Source organism: Gymnoscopelus microlampas, assembly GCF_963454915.1.
Source record: "Gymnoscopelus microlampas genome assembly, chromosome: 16".
Lineage (NCBI taxonomy): Eukaryota > Metazoa > Chordata > Actinopteri > Myctophiformes > Myctophidae > Gymnoscopelus > Gymnoscopelus microlampas.
This window is the reverse complement of record NC_139953.1, coordinates 50,934,970-50,955,632: the sequence shown is the minus strand read 5'-3', so window position 1 is coordinate 50,955,632 and position 20,663 is coordinate 50,934,970. Positions and strand designations below refer to the sequence as shown.

Genomic DNA, 20,663 nt, shown 5'->3' with positions numbered 1-20,663 from the left:
TACAATACCGGAAGTGCGTGTTTTTGTGGTTATTAAACCATTTGCAGAAACGCGTATTTACAATCTACAGCGGTGTAGCCTGGGATTATTTAATACCATAACACCTACATGATTATTATAATAATAATAATTAGTGGGGGTGTAACGATACGTTTTAACAACGATTCGATACGTATCACGATACTTGGTTGTCGATACGATACATGAATGATACAGGAAAGGTTAATTTAGAATGATACGATTGGATTCAATGATTTAAAATCGATATAGTAACTATTTATTTACCCAAAAATTCTGTGTGAAAAATAAATACCTGGATACTGGATATAAACCCCTCTCCTCTTCTTAAAATTGCTAAATACAACGCACAAGTACTATTGATAAAATGTATTATTTCCATTGCAAAACGATTCGATACGATTATTTGCCCCCCAAAATAATCATATTTGAACTGGGGACCGCCCACCCTGACAAGCACACATGACATTGCAGGAGTTGAGGCATTACATTTAGTTTGACTCAGTTCCACAGATAAATATTGTGAAAATAGCTGATCTACAAGCTCACAATGCAAGGCATTATGAGCTTGTAGATCGGCTATTTTCAAAATGTTTGCCTCTTCAGTTTGGCCAATGTTTGACCAGTCTTTATAGAATAGCTTGTTGATACTTTTGATGCAGTAATGGTCTTTTTTTAGGTATTAAAAGGGTCTTAAAATGCCTTAAATTGTCACTTCACTGTCATCTGGAGAGTGGACCGGGACCCCACAAAATCGGTCCCGCCCCACAGGTTGAACCACTGGTCTACTCCACTAGGTTGTATCCACAGTGTCACATCCAAGACCCCCATCTGAACACAGTGTCACATCCAAGACCCCCATCTGAACACAGTATCACATCCAAGACCCCCATCTGAACACAGTATCACAAGCAAGACCCCCATCTGAACACAGTGTCACATCCAAGACCCCCAAGACCCCCATCTGAACAGTGTCACATCCAAGACCCCCAAGACCCCCATCTGAACACAGTGTCACATCCAAGACCCCCAAGACCCCCATCTGAACACAGTGTCACATCCAAGAACCCCAAGACCCCCATCTGAACACAGTGTCACATCCAAGACCCCCATCTGAACACAGTGTCACATCCAAGACCCCCATCTGAACACAGTATCACATCCAAGACCCCCATCTGAACACAGTATCACAAGCAAGACCCCCATCTGAACACAGTGTCACATCCAAGACCCCCAAGACCCCCATCTGAACACAGTGTCACATCCAAGACCCCCAAGACCCCCATCTGAACACAGTGTCACATCCAAGACCCCCAAGACCCCCATCTGAACACAGTGTCACATCCAAGACCCCCAAGACCCCCATCTGAACACAGTGTCACATCCAAGAACCCCAAGACCCCCATCTGAACACAGTGTCACATCCAAGAACCCCAAGACCCCCATCTGAACACAGTGTCACATCCAAGACCCCCAAGACCCCCATCTGAACACAGTGTCACATCCAAGACCCCCATCTGAACACAGTGTCACATCCAAGACCCCCATCTGAACACAGTGTCACATCCAAGACCCCCATCTGAACACAGTATCACATCCAAGACCCCCATCTGAACATGTGTTGTTTCAGGGACCCCCATCTGAACATATTTTGTGCCAGGGACCCCCACCATACAAGATGTGTTGTTAAATTCAACAAATAATCAACAATATGCATATATATACATACATACATACATACATACACACATACATACATACATACAGGGTTCAAATGATTCTGCTGATGTTGAAGCTATTAACTAATATAGCTGGGGACCCCCTGGAACCCCCCCCAAGGACTCCTGGGGGTCCCCGGACCCCACTTTGAGAACCACTGCTGTAAAGAACATGAACAGACAGTAGGACAGCTGAGAGGGAGACAGTTCAAATCACTCCACCGTCTAGTGTGGACAGTAGGTCTTAAAGATCAGATTTAATAACAGTGTGGACAGTAGGTCTTAAAGATCAGATTTAATAACAGTGTGGACAGTAGGTCTTAAAGATCACATTTAATAACACTGTGGACAGTAGGTCTTACAGATCACATTTAATAACACTGTGGACAGTAGGTCTTACAGATCACATTTAATAACAGTGTGGAGAGTAGGTCTTAAATATCACATTTAATAACAAACAAAACACATGGTTACTCCTTCAAATTCTGTCCAAAAATCAAACAAATCAGTGCACAGTATCTCTATAGTCATGTGATCAAGACGGATGTGTCTAATATTTCATATTTCATCCTAATTGGCTAACATTGCCTTCCAAACTTTGCAGGAAAGGTATGTTTTGAACAAAATGCCTCAAATCATGAACGCAGCGTGCCATTTCCGTGACATTTTGCACGCACATTCCCACTAGGCCGAGGAACAAATGCCACCCTTTTCACATTGGCCTGTTATAGCGCCACCAGGAGGCCACAATAACCTACCTGACCTGGCGGAGGAGACCTGTGCTCCGAAGAGAACTTTTTCTAGATTTCACTGCTTTTCTTTTCTAAATGTATTACATTTCTGTCATTGTTTTATTTGTGTTCATGAAATTCCTTTGGAAAATGCTTGAATTTGTTTTTCATTCATGAAAAAGAGTGAGATTATCATGTTACCAAGCATGTTACTATTCAACAGATTGAGTCCACGTGTTTAACAGTCACAATTTGACCAAATCATTTGGCAAAACTACAACTAAAGTTTATATTTCCACTGCATGAGTTCTCATGTGCTTGTTCAGATGACATTTCCCACTGAATCCTTGTCCATAAACTGTACAACTAGAGGGGTTTCCCCCGTATGATGAGTCCTCCTCATGTGTGTTTTCAAGTGATGATTTAGACCGAAGCTTTGATCACAAACTGTACAACTAAAGGGTTTTCCCCCCACGTGAGTCCTCATGTGCCTCCTCAGATCAACATTTTGATTGAAGCTTTGATCACAAACTGTACAAGAAAAGGGCTTTTCCCCTGTGTGAGTCCTCATGTGCCTCGTCAGATGATGACTCAGACCGAAGGTCTGGTCGCAAACTGTACAACTAAAGGGTTTTTCCCCTGTGTGAGTCCTCATGTGCCTCTTCAGATTAACCTTTTGATTGAAGCTTTGGTCACAAACTGTACAAGAAAAGGGCTTTTCCCCTGTGTGTGTCCTCATGTGTGTCTTCAGAGTACTGTTTTGACTGAAACTTTGTTCACAAACTTTACAACTAAAGGGCTTTTCCCCCGTGTGAGTCTTGATGTGTTCCTTCAGGTGACTCGTGTAACCAAAGCGTTTTCCACAAGCTTTACAAGTGAAGTTTTTCTTCCTCGTGGAGTGGGTTTGTTTTGATGAGTTCGGATCCCGGGACAGAGATGGTGTTTGTCCTTCCACACGTTGTGTCTGGTGTGATGTCAGTGTGTTTACAGACGACTGGTCTTCCCTGCTCTCCTCCCACTCATCACTGTCTTCAGTGTCAGATTCAGAACAGTGTGAAGAGAGGAGCTGCTCATCTCTGGTTGGTTGAGATGTTCCACAGTCCTCTACATCAGTGTGTGTTTTCATGTGTTGAGTTGAGGTGCTGGCTGCAGGCTCTGTGTCTCTGTTTACATCTTTATCATCATCTTCACTTTTCACTGCTAGTAATGTTAACGAAGAGCCGTCAGCCTCCTCTGGTCTTTGAAGAAGCTCCTCCTGTTCCTGTTTAATGTGTGGAGGCTCCGGTTCCTCCTGGACCAGACTGGGGATCCTCTCCTCTTCAGGGGAAACCTCCTCTTTACAGACAGGGAGGTGCAGAAAGTCTGGGCAAAGAGATACAATGAGAGTTGATTATTTCATGTTTTTTTCCCCTTCTATCGTTTTCAAGCTTAGTTCAGAGGGCAGACAGATCACACCTGGTATCATATGTATATATATATATATATATATATATATATATATATATATATATATATATATATATATATATATATATATATATATATATATATATATATATATATATAACATATAGCATGTTAAGCTTTCAATTTACACACAAACCGTTTGAATTCCCAACAAGCATCATTCTCAATTCTTCTTCAGTCTATTTATAAATGCACAACTTTTCTGTCTGTGTAACTGTCTGTGTGTAACTGTCTGTATTTCTGTCTGTGTGTACCTGTCTGTGTGTACCTGTCTGTGTGTAACTGTCTGTATTTCTGTCTGTGTGTAACTGTCTGTATTTCTGTCTGTGTAACTGTCTGTATTTCTGTCTGTGTAACTGTCTGTGTGTAACTGTCTGTATTTCTGTCTGTGTGTACCTGTCTGTGTGTACCTGTCTGTATTTCTGTCTGTGTGTAACTGTCTGTGTGTACCTGTCTGTATTTCTGTCTGTGTGTACCTGTCTGTGTGTAACTGTCTGTATTTCTGTCTGTGTGTAACTGTCTGTGTGTACCCGTCTGTATTTCTGTCTGTGTGTAACTGTCTGTGTGTACCTGTCTGTGTGTAACTGTCTGTATTTCTGTCTGTGTGTACCTGTCTGTGTGTAACTGTCTGTATTTCTGTCTGTGTGTACCTGTCTGTGTGTACCTGTCTGTGTGTACAGTACCTGTCTGTATTTCTGTCTGTGTGTACAGTACCCGTCTGTATTTCTGTCTGTGTGTACAGTACCCGTCTGTATTTCTGTCTGTGTGTACAGTACCTGTCTGTATTTCTGTCTGTGTGTACAGTACCCGTCTGTATTTCTGTCTGTGTGTACAGTACCTGTCTGTATTTCTGTCTGTGTGTACCTGTCTGTGTGTACAGTACCTGTCTGTATTTCTGTCTGTGTGTACCCGTCTGTATTTCTGTCTGTGTGTAACTGTCTGTGTATCTCTGTAACTTGGTGAGCGTATTGTCAGGGACCCAATGGAGTGATGTGCAGAGTGGGGAGTTGGTTGGATCTATCCTATATTATATTATTATATTATTATATTATTATTCTATATTTACTGTTTCAGAACTACGGCTGTCAGAATTGTCCAAAAGTGACTTTTGAATATTCCTTTTAATCAATCAATTAATTAGCCGTAGGCGTGTAACGATTCACTCAACTCACGATACCATTTGAATCACGATTTGAGGTTCACAATATGATTTTTCACCATTTTTTAAACTAAAGTTATTTTCCGGACAATTTTATTATGAATTATTTTTTAATAATACTGTGTTTTCTCTTTTCAATACAGAAGGAAAACACTTTATCATTTCTCTTACAAAGATCCTGTATTTTCTTTTGCACATGTCAGTGACATCACTGACGAATCCTTGGTATCTTCATGACCAGCTTTGAACATAATGGCGTACGTCCGTGCTACTTCCGGCTTGCATAATAGTGACATCACTGTCAAATCCTTTTTATGATCCTAGCCTTTCAACGCGTCGGTGTTTACGTTTGTCTACACGCTGTTTTTGAGTGGTGCCAGCCACTCCTACACTTGAACGTGTGTGTGGGTCCGTCCATCCGTCCGTCCATTTGAGCCACGGCCTCAAACAGCTGCAGCTGATTGCAACACAAGGATGCAACCAGTTACACTAATTCAAAGGCACCACTCTCTTCACACTGGGTGTGATTTTTTCAACAACCCCGCAGATCCCCTCACCTACTGGCTACGGCCAGTTCTGGCGTTGGCCCTCACAGCCGGAGCGAGATGCTGGATCTTTCACTGTTCAGGTGCGGGGATAATAACCTGCGTTCTTTTTATGGTATTTTTTCGGTTTTCTTCTTTTTTTTCCCCCGTAGGGTTTTTGTGCTATTTATATATGAATTAGTCTCTGTACCACACCGACACGGGACACTACGGTGGGACCGTCAGTAACTTCTTATCGTACGTGAAGCTCTACTCTTCTCACTTTGTTTCGAAACTACAAGGCACAGTAGGACAGCGCTATCCATCCGTCGCTTATCTTCTAAATCCTTAGTTGAGAGGTGGCCTCCGTGTGTACTGTGTACCGAACGTTACTGACTCCCAACACAACCGAGCCGCCACGCTCTTCAAACACTTCCTCCTCCTGTCCCGGCGTGATGACGTTCACTTATATAGCCGTACCGCCAGTGGCCGGCTGCCGTTGTGACGTACAGAAACAGTGCCAAAACAATAAATGAAAATAAACAAAACAAGGGTGCAAGAAATAAAGATATGTATGTATGTATGTGTGCCTATATTGCCTACTGCACAATATCCTAACAATGTCAACATTCAGTACAACTATCAGAAGATGTAAACCAGGTAAAGTAACGTCACTCTGCAAGTTTAACTTAAAGGTAGGGTAAGTGATATTTTTTGGTTAAAACAAAAAGTATTTTGTTAAAAGGTTAAAGCACTATATTCTGATAGTAATCATTGCTATATAGTGTTTGTTCAGTAACAGATGTCTCCATGTCTCTCCAGCTCTTTAATAAACAGAAAATACATTTTTCGGTAGGTGTCAAAATCTCAGCCATCAGGAGAAAGTACCCATTTTTAAGCTTAATTTGTATAGCGTTCCAGTTCCAATTTTGCCTGCTCATTTCTTAGTGTCATCACTTCCAATTTCACTTGTTTAATCTGTATCCTGATTGAGTTCTCTGTCCTGGTTGGATAAAATTGGAAATGAAACTGAAACGAAAATGCATTTTCTATTTATTAAAGAGCTGGAGAGACAAGGAGACTCCTTTTACTGAACAAACACTCTATAGCAATGAGTACTATCAGAATATTGAACTATTTAACAATTATTTTAACCAACGCAAATCACTTACCCTACCTTTAAGTTTTCCACCTGTACAAATGTTTCTTCTGGCTATTTTTCACATCGGAATTCTTTTTTTTTCAATGGATTTACGATAAATGGTCACATGCCTAATTAGCTGTAATGAAGTGATTGTTTTTACCTGACAGAGTGTCTCTCCACAGCTTACTAACTGCTACCGTCAACAATGACCCATCGCACTCCTCCCCCTGCTCCTCTTTAATCTGAGGAGGTTGTGGCTCCTCCTGGAGCAGACTGGAGCTCCTCTCCTCATGTTGTGGAGGTTGTGGCTCCTCCTGGAGCAGACTGGAGCTCCTCTCCTCATGTTGTGGAGGTTGTGGCTCCTCCTGGAGCAGACTGGAGCTCCTCTCTCCTTTACACACAGACAGAAGGAGGAGAGGAGGTTCAGCATCAGCACTATAACTCCAGTATTCATTTTGTCGACTAAAACTATGATGAAAGCTGGGTTATTGTGGGCACATGTTCGGAAATTCACCAATCAGGATGGAATATGAAAAATCTTGATCTCTTGACTATAAAGATAATGTGCACCGATTTGTATGATGTTTGGACACAATTTGTAGGAGTAAAAAAGTAGTAAAAAATTAATGTTTTGCAGATATCGGCCTCCTGTTGGTGCTATAATAGGGCAATGTTGAAAGGGTGGCATTTGTTCCTCAACGTAGTGTGAATGTGCGTGCAAAGTGTCACCACAATCAGACGCTGCGTTCATGATTCGCAGCATTTAGTTCAAAAAGGGGCCACTCCTGCAAACTTTAGATGTTAATCTTAGCCAATCAGGATGGAATATGACAAATCTAAAAGATCCTTTTTGATCACATGACTATAGAGATCATGTGTACTGATTTCCGTGAAATTTTGATAAAATCTGAAGGAGTAATAAAATAAAATGTTTTACATAAGTCGGCCTCCTGGTGGCGCTATAAAAGGCAGATGTGAAAAATGTGTTTCCTTGACCTCTAGGGAGTGCGCATACAAAGTTTTACCCAGATTGGTGCAGTTACAGGTAAAAGTGTGAATCGGCCTGTTATAGCGCCACCATGAGGCTGATTTGAAAACTTTCAAGTGGCATTTCTTCCTCGGCGTTGTGAGAACGTGTGTGCAACATTTCACGGAAATCACAAGCTGTGTTCATGATTTGAGGGATTTTGTTCAAAACGGAGCACTCCTGCAACTTTGGAAGCCAATCTTAGCCAATCAGGATGGAAAATAAAAAAATCTGAAAGACCTGTTTCGTTTAATGACTATAGAGATACTGTGTACCGATTTGTGGGATGTTTGGACGAAATCTGTAGGAGTAATGTAAAAAAATATGTTTTTCAAAAATCGGCCTCCTGGTGGCGCTATAACAGACCCATGTGAACAATGTGGGCCAGAGGTTCTGCTCTGGCATCCATGGAGCACACAAGTCTTAAAAAATAGTTTTTAGGCCCATTATAATTTAAGTTAAATGTTGTCTTTTCATATATTGCAGTTTAACATAAAAAAAAAAATCATTTTTCAAAAGGTGATGTTTATTTGCATTTGTTTACTTGTAGTCAGGGGATATTAGCAGAATATTTTCCAATCTTGGAATAAATTCCTTACCAAAAAAAAATCTTCACCAATGTGTTTGTAAAGGTGTCTAGTAACACATCTCACAAAGCCTGAAATTCAGTATCCCTAGGAGAATTTTTGACAGCTCCTTAAAGTTGGGGTACCCACCATAACATTGGTTAAAAAATAAAATAAAAAAAAATCTAAATTTAATTCTGTTTTAAGTAGCATGAGAGGGGTCAAACTAGGGTGTTTTTATGATTCCGAATCCATTGCAAGCATTTGTTTTGCACCAAAACCACTCCTTGGGCTAAAAACGGCCATAGCCATGTATACTTTTTGTGTAAAAAGCCCATTGAGATTGGGCCGTTTTTAGCCCAAGGAGTGGTTTTGGTGCAAAACAAATGATTGCAATGGATTCAGAATCATAAAAACACCCTAATTTGACCCCTCACATGCTACTTAAAACAGAATTAAATTTAGATCTTTTTTGGGGGGGGATTTTTTTTTAACCATGGTTATGGTGGGTACCCCAACTTTAAGGAGCTGTCAAAAATTATCCTAGGGAAACTGCATATCAGTCTTTGTGAGATGTGTTACTAGACACCTTTACAAACACATTGATGAAGATTTTTTTTTGGTAAGGAATTTATTCCAAGACTTCTTTAATATCCCCTGACTATTGTAATACACTTTATATATTTCTACTGGTCTATGGATGTGATGGTGGGGGTCCCTGCTACCTGGACCCTCCCTGGTCTTGGTCTTACCGAGTGGGGAAGCAGGGGGAGAAGCGCCAGGGGGCTCCCACCTCATGTTTTCTATGCTGGGGGCCCCTACGCCGGCCCCCATCAGAGACGTTCTATCGGGGGCCCCTGCGCCGGCCCCCATCAGAGACGTTCTATCGGGGGCCCCTACGCCGGCCCCCATCAGTGACATTCCATCGGGGACCCCTATGCCGGCCCCCATCAGTGACGTTCCATCGGGGACCCCTATGCCGGGGCCCCTCAGAGTGTTGTTGGAGTTGAACCGGTGCCGATTGGCTCCCAGCACCGTCATCATCATCTTGGACACGCCGGGCTCGGGGGGAGGGGCTTTCCTCTTGGAGGCGGGGTTTCTACCGGCTGGATTCCTCTTCCTCTTACGTCCGGGCGTGTGGTGGGTGTGGTCAGTGTGGTGGGTGTGGTCAGTGTGGTCAGGGGCAGAGCAGTGGGAGGGGCCAATCGGGGGCGCGGCTCAGCTGCTTGACCCTGTGTTCACCGCTGTCTGTTTGTTATGTGTTTTTACGTCCTTTTTCACCCTTTTAAACCTTCTTTTTTTCACGTGGATTACACTGGTGGAATGCGCGCTGCACTTGGTAGCCTAAAGTAGCCTATAATCATGGACATCACACCGCTATGGATCATCTTTTGCCTCGGGGCGTTCGCACCTGGGAGCAGCTTGTGTTTGGTAGGTGAACAAAGCGCTGTCACCTACTCCCGGGAGAAGCTGCTGTCACTGAGCTCAACCGGCGTTCGCTTCTCAGCTGATCTACCTGCGGACTGTGGTGAAATCCAGCGGGCTGAAGGCTGGTGTGGAAGCCGAAGAGGACAGAGGAAAAAGCGGGGATCGAGAGGCGGCGTGAGACGGCGGCTGTGGAGACGCGGCGGCAGGTTCCCAGTCCCTTATATTACGATGTCAAATGTGCGCTCTGTAAACAACAAGCTAGATGAGCTTGCGGCGAGAGCCAAACATGACTGTGAATTCAGGCAGAGCAATCTGGTCTGTTTTACGGAAACGTGGCTTAAAGAGCAACATGCAACCCCAAGCCTACCGGGCTACACTACAATCAGAGCGGATCGGGAAAAGCACAGCTCCTCTAAATCCATCGGTGGAGGGCTGTGTATGTTCGTGGATAACAGCTGGGCCACACAATTCTGCATACGAGAGCAAGTATGTACCCCAGACTTCGAAATATTAACTGTCTCTTTCAGACCCTTTTACAGTCCACGGGAATATGGACAGATCACGATTATTCTTACTTATGTCCCTGGCCCAAACTATGAGGCTGCAGGGGAGAGAATAGCCGAGAGTTATAATAATGCTCTCACTCGCTCTACAGACCAAGCGATCTTGGCTCTTGGGGACTTTAACTCGTGCAACCTATCTGTGCACTTGCCAACCCTCGAGAAATATGTGGACTGCCCCACACGCCTAAATAGGACTATTGACCAATGCTATGGAAACGTCCCCAATGCCTACAAAAGTGTATGCAGACCCCCGCTCGGAAAATCGGACCACAACATCATTCACCTACTTCCCAAGTATAGAACTGTGGTGAAGAGAACGAAACCTGTCTCCAAGGAGATATTGGTGAGGTCTGATAGGAGCAGAGAGCAACTCAGGGACTGCCTCGAGAACACTACTTGGGACATCTTCTTCGAGTCCTGCCAGGATGTTCATGAACTGACTGATACTATCACGTCATATTTAACATTCTGTGAAAACACTGCGTCTGAAAAGAAAACTATTCGAATTTTTCAGAACAACAAGTCCTGGGTGTCTAAAGAGCTGAAGGGCTACATTAATGAAAAGAAACTTGCTTTCTGTGCCGGCAACATGGATTTGGTCCATGAGAAAAGGAGGAAGCTAAGAGGAGCTATCCTCAAGGCAAAATTAGATTTTAAAAACAAAATAGAGAGCAAGTTTATAAACGGTAATGTGAAACAAGCTTGGGAGGGGCTAAACACCCTGATGGGCAAACCCCCCAAAAAGGATGAGGGCCCTAGTAGTCAAATTGATGTCAACGACCTAAATAAATTCTACTGTAGATTTGACACTACGAACGACAGCATGGAATGTGATGAAATATGCAATAACCTCCCAACAGCAACCCCCATAGTCATCAAGGAGGATGAGGTTGCTGCCTGTCTCCTCAGACTTAAGTCAGACAAGGCCCCAGGGCCTGACGGTCTGAAGCCTAGGATTCTTAAAGATTGCTATTTTCAACTTAAGGGAGTGTTAACTAGGCTGTTTCAGCTCCTTTTAGACAGCGGCACAGTGCCGCTATCATGGAAACACTCCATAATCAGGCCTGTGCCTAAGAAGCCAGGCGCAAGCTCACCTAATGATTTCCGGCCTATTGCGTTAACCTCTGTACTATGTAAAACTATGGAACGAGTCCTGGTTAACCTTCTAACTGCTTCTGTGTCAACGATGATGGACCCATTCCAATTTGCTTATAAGAGGAAGAGAGGTACAGATGATGCATTATTGACCATGCTTAATGCAGTCACACAACATCTTATGCACCCTAAAGGTTATGCTAGGATCTTATTCATAGATTTTAGCTCAGCTTTTAATTCAATGAAGATCCATATCCTGCTGAAAAGGGCTGCTGATCTTAAGGTACATCCCAGCCTAATCTGGTGGTTCAGGGATTTTCTTTTTTGTCGCCCACAAAGGGTTTGTGCCAGGGAAAACACATCAGAGGTGCTCACTGTGAGCACTGGTTGCCCACAAGGAAGTGTATTGTCCCCTGTGTTATTCTCTCTTTTTACCAATGAATTTATGATCAATGAGACATATTTTAAACTATTTAAGTATGCAGATGATATGGCCTTAGTTGCCCTGTTACTTAAATCAGACCCCCGTGGTGTAGATGCCTACCTGGCTCACACGGTAGCACTTGAAGGGTGGTGTAATACCAGCCAGCTAGAAATTAATGTAGGCAAGACAAAGGAGTTATTCATGCTTAAACCAGATATTACTATACTGCCAGTCTCGCTGGATGGCCAACTCATAGAATCTGTGGAGGACTTTAAATATCTAGGAACAGTTCTAGACTCCCGGATGAGCTTCTCTGGTAACACAGAGCACATCTATAAGAAATGTTCCCAGCGACTTTATCTACTCAGAAAGCTAAATAGCTTCAGAGTTAGTCAGCGGGTCCTAGAACTTGTGTACAAGACCATGATTGAGAGTGTTTTGACATTTCACCTTTCTGCCTGGTTTGGTCACCTAAACTGCAAATTACTGAACAAACTGTCTAGGATTGTGTCAATGGCTAGCAAAATCATTGGCAAGCCCCAAAAGGCCTTGAGCCTATTGTACAGGGAGAGAGTGAGGAGGAAAGCTCTGAGCATCACAGCCGATGGCTCCCATCCTCTTTTTAGAGAGTTTGAGCTTCTGAACTCTGGCAGGCGCTACAGAGTTCCCCTAGCGACCAAAAATATTTATAAGAAGTCTTTTGTCCCCAGAGCAGTCAGCATTCTTAACTCGACAGAATGACCTGCTGCATGGTGGTAAGGATGATGATGATGATGATGATAATGATGAAATGAGGGCGATGATGATCATGAAACAGGTTCCTAATGTGGGTCTACTCTCCTTTTCTTTCTTTTATTAGCGATGGTGTTTTGTGTATTTCTATGATGTGATCCTCACTGCTGTGCTGTACCTTTAATGTTGTTTGTCTATGTCTGTATAGTGTCTGGTGAGCCAAAGACAAATTTCCACTTGTGGACAATAAAGATCTATTATTATTATTATTAACATCCATCTCTGTCATATGAAAAAACAATTACCTATTATTGAATGAACACATTATCATTATTAAACCTATTATTGAATGAACACATTATCATTATTAAACCTATTATTATCATTATTAAACATATTATTGAATGAATACATTATCATTATTAAACCTATTATTATCATTATTAAACATATTATTGAATGAATACATTATCATTATTAAACCTATTATTATCATTATTAAACATATTATTGAATGAATACATTATCATTATTAAACCTATTAGTATCATTATTAAACATATTATTGAATGAACACATTATCATTATTAAACCTATTATTATCATTATTAAAACTATTATTGAATGAACACATTATCATTATTAAACCTATTATTGAATGAATACATTATCATTATTAAACCTATTATTATCATTATTAAACCTATTATTGAATGAACACATTATCATTATTAAACCTATTATTATCTTTATTAAACATATTATTGAATGAACACATTATCATTATTAAACATATTATTGAATAATATGTTTGAAAACATATTATTGAATGAAAACATTATCATTATTAAACCTATTATTGAATGAAAACATTATCATTATTAAAACTATTATTGAATGAACATATTATCATTATTAAACATATTATTGAATGAACACATTATCATTATTAAACCTATTATTGAATGAACACATTATCATTATTAAACATATTATTGAATGAACAAATTATCATTATTAAACATATTATTGAATGAACACATTATCATTATTAAACATATTATTGAATGAACAAATTATCATTATTAAAACTATTATTGAATGAACAAATTATCATTATTAAACCTATTATTGATTGAACACATTATCATTATTAAACACATTATTGAATGAATATATTATCATTATTAAACCTATTATTATCATTATTAAACCTATTATTGAATGAACACATTATCATTATTAAACCTATTATTGAATGAACACATTATCATTATTAAACATATTATTATCATTATTAAAACTATTATTGAATGAACACATTATCATTATTAAACCTATTATTATCATTATTAAAACTATTATTGAATGAATACATTATCATTATTAAACCTATTAATATCATTATTAAAACTATTATTGAATGAATACATTATCATTATTAAACCTATTAGTATCATTATTAAACCTATTATTGAATGAATACATTATCATTATTAAACCTATTATTATCATTATTAAAACTATTATTGAATGAACACATTATCATTATTAAACCTATTAGTATCATTATTAAACATATTATTGAATGAACACATTATCATTATTAAACCTATTATTATCATTATTAAAACTATTATTGAATGAACACATTATCATTATTAAACCTATTATTGAATGAATACATTATCATTATTAAACCTATTATTATCATTATTAAACCTATTATTGAATGAACACATTATCATTATTAAACCTATTATTATCTTTATTAAACATATTATTGAATGAACACATTATCATTATTAAACATATTATTGAATGAAAACATTATCATTATTAAACATATTATTGAATGAAAACATTATCATTATTAAACCTATTATTGAATGAAAACATTATCATTATTAAACCTATTATTATCTTTATTAAACATATTATTGAATGAACACATTATCATTATTAAACATATTATTGAATGAAAACATTATCATTATTAAACCTATTATTGAATGAAAACATTATCATTATTAAAACTATTATTGAATGAACATATTATCATTATTAAACATATTATTGAATGAACACATTATCATTATTAAACCTATTATTGAATGAACACATTATCATTATTAAACATATTATTGAATGAACAAATTATCATTATTAAACATATTATTGAATGAACACATTATCATTATTAAACATATTATTGAATGAACAAATTATCATTATTAAAACTATTATTGAATGAACAAATTATCATTATTAAACCTATTATTGATTGAACACATTATCATTATTAAACATATTATTGAATGAATATATTATCATTATTAAACCTATTATTATCATTATTAAACCTATTATTGAATGAACACATTATCATTATTAAACCTATTATTGAATGAACACATTATCATTATTAAACATATTATTATCATTATTAAAACTATTATTGAATGAACACATTATCATTATTAAACCTATTATTATCATTATTAAAACTATTATTGAATGAATACATTATCATTATTAAACCTATTAATATCATTATTAAAACTATTATTGAATGAATACATTATCATTATTAAACCTATTAGTATCATTATTAAACCTATTATTGAATGAATACATTATCATTATTAAACCTATTATTATCATTATTAAAACTATTATTGAATGAACACATTATCATTATTAAACCTATTATTATCATTATTAAACCTATTATTGAATGAAAACATTATCATTATTAAACATATTATTGAATGAACACATTATCATTATTAAACCTATTATTGAATGAAAACATTATCATTATTAAACATATTATTGAATGAAAACATTATCATTATTAAACATATTATTGATTGAACACATTATCATTATTAAACATATTATTGAATGAACACATTATAATTATTAAACCTATTATTGAATGAACACATTATCATTATTAAACATATTGTTGATTGAAAAAATTATCATTATTAAAACTATTATTGAATGAACACATTATCATTATTAAACATATTTTTGAATGAACACATTATCATTATTAAACATATTATTGAATGAACAAATTATCATTATTAAAACTATTATTGAATGAACAAATTATCATTATTAAACCTATTATTGATTGAACACATTATCATTATTTAACATATTATTGATTGAACACATTATCATTATTAAACATATTATTGAATGAACACATCATCATTATTAACAGGGGTGCACATAACTTTTTAGGTCTGGTACGCAGAAGAGCACCTGGACATGTGACTTGGTGCGCATGGCGCCCGTCCCGTTTTGTCAACGGGGGGGGGGGGGGGGGGGGTCAGCCCGGACAGTTTTGTCAACGGGGGGGGGGGGGGGGGGGGGGGGGGCGAGAAAAAAAGGACGCTCTGCTTCTAAATTCCGCCGATTTTCGCCGTTTTTTTTTTTTCTCACGCTGTTAGATAAAGCCCCTAAGGTTGGTGCCCTGTGCTGCTGCGCTGATTTTATCCGCCAGATTGGGACGTTCACGGCATATTTTGCACCATTACGGTGCGTTCATCATCGGTGACGAGTGCCTCTAACAGCCGCTGCTGGCTGCATGCATGCAGCGAGGCAATGCGAGGCGATGCGAGGCGACGCGAGTCATATCTCTACCCCTGTGCCTAATGGCTGTACATGGGGCCGACGGGTGCTTTAGAGTGATTATTGTGTGAGTGTGGCTTCAGGAAGTAAATTCCTAGCCTCGATCTCCAGGCTTTTATTTTTTAGTTTTGCTAAAAAATAAAAGCTTGGAAATTCCTGTCCCAGCTGTTGGTGCGCAAAAGCGCCTCGCGTCGCCTGATGTGGTGCGCATTTTTTATTTTGGGTGCGCATGCGCACCTGCGCACCAGTTATGTGCACCCCTGATTATTAAAACTATTATTGAATGAACACATTATCATTATTAAAACTATTATTATCATTATTAAACCTATTATTATCATTATTAAACATATTATTGAATGAACACATTATTATTATTAAACCTATTATTGAATGAATACATTATCATTATTAAACCTATTATTATCATTATTAAACCTATTATTATCATTATTAAACATATTATTGAATGAACACATTATCATTATTAAACATATTATTGAATGAATACATTATCATTATTAAACCTATTATTGAATGAATACATTATCATTATTAAACCTATTATTGAATGAATATATTATCATTATTAAACATATTATTGATTGAACACATTATCATTATTAAACATATTATTATTGAATGAACAAATTATCATTATTAAAACTATTATTGAATGAACACATTATCATTATTAAACCTATTATTGAATGATACATTATCATTTTTAAACCTATTATTGATTGAACAAATTATCATTATTAAAACTATTATTGAATGAACACATTATCATTATTAAACATATTATTGATTGAACACATTATCATTATTAAACCTATTATTGAATGAACAAATTATCATTATTAAAACTATTATTGAATGAACACATTATCATTATTAAACCTATTATTGAATGAATACATTATCATTATTAAACCTATTATTGATTGAACAAATTATCATTATTAAAACTATTATTGAATGAACACATTATCATTATTAAACCTATTATTGAATGAACACATTATCATTATTAAACCTATTATTGAATGAACACATTATCATTATTAAACATATTATTGAATGAACACATTATCATTATTAAACATATTATTGAATGAACATATTATCATTATTAAACATATTATTATCATTATTAAACCTATTATCATTATTAAACCTATTATTGAATGAATACATTATCATTATTAAACCTATTATTATCATTATTAAACCTATTATCATTATTAAACCTATTATTAAATGAATACATTATCATTATTAAACCTATTATTATCATTATTAAACCTATTATCATTATTAAACCTATTATTGAATGAATACATTATCATTATTAAACCTATTATTATCATTATTAAACCTATTATCATTAATAAACCTATTATTGAATGAACACATTTTCATTATTAAAACTATAATTGATTGAACACATTATCATTATTAAACATATTATTGAATGAACACATTATCATTATTAAACCTATTATTATCATTATTAAACATATTATTGAATGAACACATTATCATTATTAAACCTATTATTGAATGAACACATTATCATTATTAAACCTATTATTATCATTATTAAACATATTATTGAATGAATACATTATCATTATTAAACCTATTATTATCATTATTAAACATATTATTGAATGAATACATTATCATTATTAAACCTATTATTATCATTATTACCCCTATTCACTTTGGCGTGCACATAAGGCATCGACTATTGGAAGTGTACACGGCCAAATTTCCAGACCCCACTCTGCAGCCTGTGGGGGCGTGAAAATTCAGGGGGCGGACTGTACATGTCCTCGGGGCCCCCCTTTGCCCGTGGACACCACTTGTTCGCCCATCAGTCTTACGGATTACCCACACAGATTTTTTTCACTTTTGTTTAAGTTTTAGGGTCCTATCTTGCAGTTCAAGCATAATTCCACAGGGTGGCAGGGTGTCAAGGTGGCAGGCTATGAGCCAAAACTATTAGAAATGAACAGTGTACACCTCTCACACTATACTATGGGAAACGACGTTTCCCATAGTATAGTGTGGGAGGTGTACACGGCGTGTACACCTCCCACACTATACTATGAGAAACGGCGTTTCTGATCTTGTGACCTCCTGGGACGCTGTTTCTGGGCGGTTTCTCACCAAATTTGTGCCAGACCCCCCCAGTTAGACCTTCTCGAGGCTAGGCTAGCCTTGTCCAGCCTAGTCCAACCTATTACAGAGCCAACTATTAGAAATGTGCTCCGTGTACACGGCGTGTACACCTCCCACACTATGCTATGGGAAAAGCCGTTTCTGATCATGTGACCTCCCGGGACGTTGTTCCTGGGCGGGGTCTCGCCAAGTTCGTGCCAAGCCCCCCCCCCCACCACCCCCCCCCCGATGGACCCTCTCGACAATAGGCTAGCCTCCATCAATCAATCAATCAATCAATCAATCAAGGCCAACTATTAGAAATGTGCTCCGTGTACACGGCGTGTACACCTCCCACATTATGCTATGGGAAACGCCATTTCTGATCATGTGACCTCCCGGGACGCTGTTTCTGGGCGGGGTCTCGCCAAATTTGTGCCACACCCCCCCCTCCGATGGACCTTCTCGAGGCTAGGCTAGCCTTGTCCAGCCTAGTCCAGCCTATTACAGAGCGAACTATTAAAAATGTGCTCCGTGTACACAACGTGTACACCTCCCAAACTATGCTATGGGAAAAGCCGTTTCTGATCATGTGACCTCCTGGGACGCTGTTTCTGGGCGGGTTCTCACCAAATTTGTGCCAGACCCCCCCCTTTAGACCTTCTCGAGGCTAGGCTAGCCTTGTCCAGCCTAGTCCAGCCTAGTCCAGCCTATTACAGAGCGAACTATTAGAAATGTGCTCCGTGTACACGGCGTGTACACCTCCCACACTATGCTATGGGAAAAGCCGTTTCTGATCATGTGACCTCCCGGGACGTTGTTCCTGGGCGGGGTCTCGCCAAGTTCGTGCCAAGCCCCCCCCCCCCCCCCCCCCCCCCCCCGATTGACCGTCTCGACGATAGGCTAGCCTCCATCAATCAATCAATCAATCAATCAAGGCCAACTATTAGAAATGTGCTCTGTTTACAGGGCGTGTAAACATCCCACACTATGCTATGGGAAACGGCGTTTCTGATCATGTGACCTGCCGGGACGCTGTTTCTGGGCGGGGTCTCGCCAAATTTGTGCCACACCCCCCCCCCGATGGACCTTCTCGAGGCTAGGCTAGCCTTGTCCAGCCTAGTCCAGCCTAGTCCAGCCTATTACAGAGCGAACTATTAGAAATGTTCTCCGTGTACACGGCGTGTACACCTCCCACACCATGCTATGGGAAAAGGCGTTTCTGATCATGTGACCTCCCGGGACGCTGTTTCTGGGCGGGTTCTCACCAAATTTGTGCCAGACCCCCCCCCGTTAGACATTCTCGAGGCTAGGCTAGCCTTGTCCAGCCTAGTCCAGCCTAGTCCAGCCTAGTCCAGCCTATTACAGAGCGAACTATTAGAAATGTTCTCCGTGTACACGGCGTGTACACCTCCCACACTATGCTATGGGAAAAGCCGTTTCTGATCATGTGACCTCCCGGGACGTTGTTCCTGGGCAGGTTCTCGCCAAGTACGTGCCAAGCCCCCGCCCCCCCCCCCCCCCCCCCGATGGACCCTCTAGACGATAGGCTAGCCTCCATCAATCAATCAATCAATCAATCAAGGCCAACTAATCGAAATGTGCTCTGTGTACACGGCGTGTACACCTACAACATTATGCTTTGGAAGACGGCGTTTCTGATCATGTGACCTCCCGGGACGCTGTTTCTGGACGGGGTCTCGCCAAATTTGTGCCACACCCCCTCCCGATGGACCTTCTCGACGCTAGGCTAGCCTTGTCCAGCCAAGTCCAGCCTATTACAGAGCGAACTATTAGAAATGTGCTCCGTGTACACGGCGTGTACACCTCCCACATTATACTATGGGAAATGGCGTTCCTGATCATGTGACCTCCCGGGACGCTGTTGCTGGGCGGAGTCTCGCCAAATTCGTGCTGTGCCCCCGCCCCCGATGGACCCTCTCGAGGCTAGGCTAGCCTCAATCAATCAATCAAAGCCAACTATTAGAAATGTGCTCCGTGTACACAGCGTGTACACCTCCCACACTATGCTATGGGAAAAGCCGTTTCTGATCATGTGACCTCCCGGGACGCTGTTTCTGGGCGGGTTCTCACCAAATTTGTGCCAGACCCCCCCCCGTTAGACCTTCTCGAGGCTACGCTACTCTTTTCCAGCCTAGTCCAGCCTATTACAGAGCGAACTATTAGAAAGGTTCTCTGTGTACACGGCGTGTACACCTCCCACACTATGCTATGGGAAAAGCTGGTTCT

The 20,663-nt window shown here is 39.2% G+C and overlaps 2 protein-coding genes across 2 annotated transcripts in view; one reads left to right on the top strand and one right to left on the bottom strand.

Moving 5' to 3' along the window:
• The window catches only part of LOC311063420 (gap junction alpha-1 protein-like), a 604,483-nt gene that overhangs the window by 265,552 nt on the left and 318,268 nt on the right, over positions 1–20,663 (top strand). The gene's annotated exons all lie outside the window — the stretch shown is intronic.
• On the bottom strand, positions 2,011–9,152 carry LOC311063087 (uncharacterized protein; the record flags this gene model as incomplete). Its single annotated transcript, XM_084082296.1, has 3 exons — positions 2,011–3,829; positions 6,922–7,152; positions 9,080–9,152. The coding sequence occupies 3 exons, from the start codon at positions 9,150–9,152 to the stop codon at positions 2,790–2,792; spliced, it is 1,344 nt and encodes a 447-aa protein (XP_083938422.1). The 3' UTR covers positions 2,011–2,789.